This window comes from Lipotes vexillifer, unplaced genomic scaffold (genome assembly GCF_000442215.2).
Source record: "Lipotes vexillifer unplaced genomic scaffold, Lipotes_vexillifer_v1.1 scaffold225, whole genome shotgun sequence".
NCBI lineage: Eukaryota > Metazoa > Chordata > Mammalia > Artiodactyla > Lipotidae > Lipotes > Lipotes vexillifer.
Window position 1 is genome coordinate 532,137 of NW_006787630.1, and position 7,403 is coordinate 539,539.

Consider the following 7,403-nt stretch of genomic DNA (forward strand, 5'->3'; position numbering starts at 1 on the left):
GGGGGCGGCAGGGCGGCGCGCGCACCGCAGCTTCGCCTGCTGCAGGTGGAAGTGGTCCTCCTGCTCCTCCCACGTCTTGAAGTGCTCCGCCTCCTTCTCGCGCTGCAGCAGCTCCAGCTCCTGTTCCCGCATGGCCTTCTCCCGCTCGCGCTCCAGCCGCAGCTGCTTCACCTGCGGGCGCACGAGGACATGAGCAGCCAGCGTACGATGGGGGTCTCGTGGGTCTGCCTCCATCCTGTCAGGCTGGGGGGTTCCCTAGGGGCGCCTAGGGTTCCCTAGGGGACCGTACCCACGGCCCGGCCCTGGACACAGGAATCGGTCCGGGGACGCCTGAAACGCTGGACACACCCTGTGGCAGAAGGAGCCCTCCTTTTGCTAGAGACACAGCAGCCTTCAGCAGCCAGGGCCACTTTGGCCACCCAGCAGGGAGCGTCTTAGAATAAATCCCAGAGGCCAGCAGAGCCGAGCTGGAGGGAAACAGCTCTCTGGAGTCACTGCCCGAGCCCCTGGATCCAGCCATGCCTGAAGCCAATGTCCCCTGGACTCCCCACGTAAGCCAATCAGGTCTCACTTGACGTAAGCCAGGGTGAGCCAGCCTGGGAGCCCTCAGGAGGGAAGGAGGGTGGCCCGGGGCGCCCCACCTTCTGCAGCTCCAGCCGGTTGTCCTCCTGGATCCTCTTGTTCCGCTCCTTGAGCTCCTTCTCCTCCAGGTGGCCGATCCCCTTCTTCTCCAGGGCCTGGAGGGGCCAACGACACGCCCGCTGAGCAGCGATGCCCCCCCTGCCGCCCGCCCCAGGACCCCCTGCCGCTCCACGAGGCGGGCAACCGCCAGACCGAAGCACCCGCTCTGCCGATGAGGAGCACGAGGCCGAGGGAGAAGTGACCTGCCCGCGGCCACACCCCGACTTCCAGCGGAAGACGCGGCCCCCCGTCCGCCTGCAGAATCGGTGCAGTACCCTCCAGCACCGTGGGGCGCCCTCTGCCCCGAGCCGTGTGCTGGGACACAGGGAGAGGCAGCCCCGCCCCTGCAGAACGCGACCATGTCCCAGACGGGACGGTCTTACTTGGGGCTGCTGACTCTTGTTTTACACGCAAGCCTGGCTGCACCGGCCGGGTGGTGTCCGGCTCTCAGCAGCTCAGACCCCCAGCGGCCACGCGGAGGGGCAGAACCAGCGGCTGAGCGAGACGGGGAGTCTGAAAGCACACTCGCCGGGGTCCCAGCTCACGGACCCCTCGGGGCACCCCGAGCACGGAGAGCGGCTCCTCCCTGTCTGTGCCCTCACCTGATGGAGGGGCCCGGGCACAGGCTCCCGGAGACCCCCCGCCCCTCCCAAGTCATCTCACAACTGTTGTGGGTGGCACGTGCCAAGACCCGTGCCTCCTGCCACCTCCGCCGGCTCCGAGGGTCGTTCCAGGAGCCCCTGTGCACAGAAAAGCGTGCCCCCAGGGTGACACAGGGTGGCCCAGCCTGGGGCCACCGCCACACAGTGACAATGACCGCACTTCGTCTCTACGGCCACACAGAACAGCTGCAGAGGGCCTGGACGGGGAGAGCCTGCACTCAGACACAGAGCCCTCGACCAATGCCCGGCCCAGAGAGGCATGTTCGTGGCCAGCACCACGCCTGCCCACTCTGCCAGCCCAGCGCCCCGAGGACACCGGGACAAGATGCGTGACACCGCTCACACAGTTGGGCCATCTAGCGCCCTCCCCCCGACTACAGAGGCCTCAGAGGCTGGGCCGGGGCTTCTCAGATGCCCCGAGGCCCGCTCACCCATTCGACATTTACTGAGGGCCGACTGCGTGCCAGCGCCTGGGACAGAGCCTGCCCCGTTGAGCTCACAGTCCACAGGAATTACACGCCATAAAGTGAGACATGTGTTTAGATGTCACCTTTGCAACGAGACCTCTCTGGACCCGTGTGTTTAAACTGCAGCCTCCTCGCCCACCCCTGCCTGCCTTCGTTCCTTCCTCTGCGGACTCACCTAAATGACTTATTTACAGCCAGTCTCCCCTGAGACTGCTGGCCGCACAGGGACAGGCATCTCTCTCTGTCGCACACTGACGCATGCGCAGGGCCCACACGGTACCCAGCACCCAGCAGGCGCATGATTCACGTCTGTTAGTAAAGCACTAGGAAGGGAGAAGCGGTGCCTTGGTAAAGGACGCAGGGGACCTGGGGGACCAAGGGGGCCAGGAAGGCCTCTCAGAAGAGGGACACATCAGCCGAGATCTGAAGGTTGAGGAAGAAACAGCCACAGGCAGGGCTCGGGAGTGCTCCAGGTAGAGGAATGGTGAGTGCAAAGGCCCTGAGGTGCTGCGAGCTCACAGTGTATGTAGACAGCGGTAGATACGGTGGCTTCCGCCTGTGTCCACCGGCTCTCACCCTCCCCACAACTGTGTCGGGTCGAATTTGTCCTCCACATAGGTATGTCCACGTCCCAGTGCGGGAACCCGGGAACATGACCTTATTTGGAAACAGGGTCTCTGCGGGTGTGATTAGCTGATGTCGTGCCGGACTAGGCTGGGCCTTAGTCCAGTGGTTGGTGTCCTTCTAAGACGAGGGAACTTTGGACTCAGAGACACAGAGAGGAGAACACCACGTGAAGACACAGACACGGAGGGAAGACAGCCACGTGACAACAGAGGCAGAGACTGGAGTGATGCAGCTACAAGCCAAGGGTGGCGGGCAACCACCAGAAGCTGGAAGAGGTGAGAAAGGATCCTCTCCTAGAACCTCCAGAGGGAACGTGGCTCTGCTGACACCTTGACTTTGTACTTCTGGCCTCCAGGACTGCGAGGGAAATTGTGTTGCTTTAATCCAAGTGCCCAAGGCCCCGGCCGGTGGGTAAGGGATTGGTGTGTAGTTTTGTGGTTTTTTTAGTTTTTTATTTATCTATTTTGGCCGCACAGCGCAGAATGCGGGATCTTAGTTCCCAGACCAGAGGTCAAACCTGCGCCCCCTGCAGTGGAAGCACAGAGTCTTAACCACTGGACCGCAGGGGAAGTCCTGGTGTGTAGTTTTCACCTCAAGGATGAGGTGACAGCTCTGAGGTGAAATCCCACCCCGAGCATGTGACGCTGAGAAGCTGTCTTGAGGTTAGGCTGGTTCTGTGGGCAGAGTGCCTGAGACTGTACACCGCACGAGACAGCGTGGGAAAAGCTGGCGGAGCCAGTGTGTGCGCACGTGTGGGTAAAAATACACTCTCGATGGCCAGGTACGACCTGGGCACGTGTGCTGGGAATGCTAAGCAACGTCTTTGAAAATAAGTTGTAAACAGTTCATGAAGCCAAAAGCGGCAGAAGGACAGGAAGACCTGGCGAGCAACACAAGCAGAAGTAAGGGCCGTGGCCGGCGGCCACCTCGGGCTCACCTTGTTCCAGATGAAGGTGCCCAGCAGGTTGTTGTCCCCGAAGGGGTTGTCGGTGTTGGTGTATCCCATGTACTCCTCGCCCCAGCCCATCTTCTCGCGCTGCTTCCTCTCCTTGGCCTCCTTCTTGGCCAGCCGCCGCGCCCGCTTCTCCTCGGGCGTCTCGAAGGCCTTCATCAACTCCTCCTGCTGCTTCCGCTCCTCACGCAGGCGCAGCCGCTCCTGCAGGCTCTGCCGCTGGCTCAGGACCGCCGCCGCCGCCCGAGGGCTCTGGGAGTGGCCCGGGGACGCGGAGCTGGACGTGGAGGAGCTGGGGGACCAGCAGTGTGTCCGCTGCTGCCACTGGCGGGCCCATCGGCCCCGCTGCTGCTGCCGCTCGTCACCTGAGTCGGACTGAGAGGAGCGGTCCTGGGAGCGCCGGTGGGCTGGCGGGGGGCTCCGGCTCTGCCTGCCTCGCCGCTGCTGCCACTGCTTCTCATCCGAATCCAACCTGCGGAGGGAACCCGCGAAGCTCTGCTCGCTGCCTGCTGGCCAGCCATCTAACCCACCGCCCTTTACTGGGCGCCTGCTGGGTGCCAGGAGCTGTTCTAGGTTCTGGGGACACGGCTGTGACCGAAACATTGATGGCCCCTGCCTGCACATCAACACACAGGGTGACACTAGATGGTATCATGAGCTACCGAGATAGTGATGCAGCATTAGGGCGTGGAGAGGTCAGAGAGGATCTCTCTGAGGAAGTAACGCTGGAGGAAGTGGGGGAGGGAGCTAGGCGGACATCTGGAGAAACAGTGATCCAGGGAGAGGGCACAGCAAGAGCAAAGGCCCTGGGGCAGGAATTTACTTGGCATACTCAAGCAGCAGCAGGCAGGCCTGTGTGTCTGGAGCAGAGTGAGTGAGGGGGAGAGAGGGAGGAGGGGAGGGCAGGGAGGCAGGCTTGGGGCCAGATGGTGCAGGAGCTACAAGCGCTGTCCAAGGTGTCCAGGGAGGGCTAACAGGAGAAGATGGTGTTTAACTGGTCCTACAGGACGGGCAGGAGTGAACTGGAGTAAGACTGTAGGGAATACAAAGCCTTGGAAGGGCACTGCGGGCAGGGAGGGCAACGTACGACTCCTGAGGATAGATTCTTTAATGTTGGGGGCCTCTGAGCAACTAAATCTGTCTTTAGTTTGTCAAATGCTCCACTTACTAAGCTCACGTCAAAGAACCTACACCATGAAAATCAATTATTTGATTTTCAAGTACGTAAATACAGACTGCAAATCTAATCAAATCTTCATAAGTGACACTGACTCTAATTACATTTCTAGGGTGGCTGATTCTTGTGAATAACTAAAATCTTAAAAACCGCTAGATGATAATAACAAGATTTACAACTACACGTGAACCAATGCTAAAACATCAAGGCCAGGAGCTGAAACCAGAGTTAGCAAACTTTTTCTGTTGAGAGCCATAGCGTCTATGGCACAACTGCTCAACCCTGCTGTCACAGTGCAAAAGCAGCCACGGACAGTACATGAACAAACAGGCATAAATTTGTTCAATAAAATTTTACTCCTGGACACCAAAACTTGAATTTCATATATTGGGTTGGCCAAAAAGTTTGTTTGGCTTTTTCTGTAACATCTTATGGAAAAACCCGAATGAACTTTTCGGCCAACCCAAATAATTTTCACGTGTCATGAAATACTATTCTTTTGATTTTTTTTTTTTTTTCTCCTCACCGTTTAAGCATGTAAAAACTATGCTTGGTCCACAGGCTGTAACTTGCCAAGCCCTGGTTTAAACCATCTCTTTACTATTCCTTCTGCTTATATCTTCCTGGAATTCCTAGGTGGCAATGATCTTACGAGACTCAAAAGGAAAAGCCACCTTCTCAAACCTAGAGGGTGATCAGCTATGTCTCCGGCTATGGTGTGAACAGGCTAGAGGGATGGGAGACAGCGCACGCCTGGAGAAGCCCTGTGGAGATCCTGAGGGCACAGATGAGGAAATCTGGGGGACAGTGGGGCAGGTACTGGCCTGAGTGCCACAGCCAGTTATGGGCTGAGCCAGCACTAGGACGCAGGTCTGAGAGTCCGTCCCTATCACGGTGCTGGTTCCTTTGTGCTGGAGCAGACTCAAGGCAAGTCTGGCCAGGCGCCCCACCTCCAGAAGAAAAGGGCTGCGGGCTGAGGGGAGGCTGAGCACCAAGTCTCAGGAGTCAGTTGAGTCCTGCCACCTGCCATCAACAGTTCTTCCCTCTCACGCCCCACCTCCACTGGCAAGTGTGTCACCTCTACTTCGGAAATCCCCCTTAAATCTCCCCATTTTCCCGCTGTACCTCCCCACAGCCTCCCTCTCCCGAAGGCCATCGTCATCTGTTGCCTGGACAGCTGCACTATCTTCCTCCTCCCTGGTGACACTCCTGTCGACACGCTCAGTCCCTTCTCCACGCGAAAACCAGCAGGAGCTCTGCAAAGTAATCCAGACCACATCGCTCCCTGGTTCAAAATCCTCCACAGCTCCCTACTCCCCTCGAAATAACAGTCAAACCCTTCACCACGGTACACAAGACCGCACGATCTGGTCTCCCGCTTCCTCTCCGACCTCATCGACTCCCCTCCGTCTCGCTGACGGCGCCTCCCTGCTGTACTTCCAACCACCAGGCGCCCTGCCTGGAACGCCTCTCGCTTTCCTCTCGCTGCCTGGTTAACCCCGACGTGCTCAGACGTCCCCTTCTTCAGGAAGCCCTCCCTGACTAACTCGGGGGTCTCCCAGCTCCCCGAAGGCTGGAGCCGGACCCCCAGCGCGGCTCACACAGCAACCCTACCTGCGCTCCCGGCTCCTCCGCCTGCGCCGCCTCTCGTCGTCTCGGCGACGTCGGCTTCGCCGCCCATGGCTCCCGCTCCAACTTCGGCTCCGACTCCGACTCCGACTCCCACTCCGCCTCCGCTGCCTTCGGCCCCTGCGACCAGCCGACCGCGAACGAGAGCGTGTACCGCGACCCATCGGCTGGGACGGTGGCGGCGGCGCGGTCACAAACATCCGGGACCTGCGCCGGGGGCCTTCCTCGATCGCGGCGCGTGCCTGGCTGCCCCACCCACGCCTGAGCAGGGAGAGAGGAACCCATCTCGCGGCTCATCCCTCGGGGATTCCGACCCTCCCATAACCTCCCCACCGTCCTCAAACGTGGCTTGCGTAATGAACTCCTGCCGGACTGTTGTCGCTAGGGCTGGGGATTCGTTCTTCAGGCAGTACAGGGGACAGGCCCAGGTGGGTCCTCGAGCCTTAGGGAGCCAGAGGAGCAGTGGGCGGAGCAAGGACGAACCAGGAACGGTGAGGGGTCGGAGCCTGGGGAGGCGGGACCAAGAAGCAGGTCCAGAGAGGAACTGGAGCCGGCGTGGGCGGGGCCTAGGAGGCGGGATCAAGAGAAGGCGGGGCCTCGGGGCGCAGCCAAGGGAGGCGTGTCCCGGGGGCGAGGTCTCACGGCCTGTGGAGGCGGGGAAGCCTCGCCGTAGGTGAGAGTTCAGGCTGCCCAAGGAGGCGAGGGGTGGGAGCTGGGACGGAGACGGAAAAGCCTTAGATGCTGGGCTGACCCTCTGTGAGAATCACCATCATGCCTCACCACCCGCCAATAATACCTATGTGTTTCAGGGGTTAAGGTAAAAAAACAAAACATAACTTGGATAACTCCTTAAGTTCCCCATTAACCCATTTTATAGGGGGGGAAACTGAGGCTCAGAGAGTGAAAGTCACTGTAACACTCCCGCCCTCAATGAGGCAGTGCACGGCTGGGATTTGAACTTGGTGGTCCAGCTTTGTCCTCTGAGTGCTGGGGAACCGTAAGAGGGCTTTGTGCAGGGAGGGATGAAAGGGGTCGTTAGGTGGGGTCCCTTCAGGGCAGGCAGGCAGGGGCAAGACTGGAGGGGCAAGAATGGAGGCCCGGAGATCTGAAGGACCCCGAAGCCCCGAAGTCCTGCTCTGAGCTCTCCCAGCCCACCCCAGAGAATGGCACTTAATACCTTAAATGTTTATCCTATAATACAACTTCCC

The 7,403-nt window shown here is 59.6% G+C and overlaps 1 protein-coding gene across 1 annotated transcript in view; it reads right to left on the bottom strand.

Annotated features, from left to right (window-relative positions):
• The window catches only part of CACTIN (cactin, spliceosome C complex subunit), a 12,964-nt gene extending 6,605 nt beyond the window's left edge, over positions 1 to 6,359 (bottom strand). The window contains exons 1-4 of the mRNA XM_007460346.1: positions 6,181 to 6,359; positions 3,375 to 3,861; positions 642 to 737; positions 26 to 171 (exon numbers count right to left, since the gene is read on the bottom strand). Of these exons, the coding sequence (XP_007460408.1) occupies positions 26 to 171; positions 642 to 737; positions 3,375 to 3,861; positions 6,181 to 6,359 (908 nt within the window). The remainder of the gene's footprint in view (positions 1 to 25; positions 172 to 641; positions 738 to 3,374; positions 3,862 to 6,180) is intronic.
• Positions 6,360 to 7,403: the final 1,044 nt, after the last annotated feature.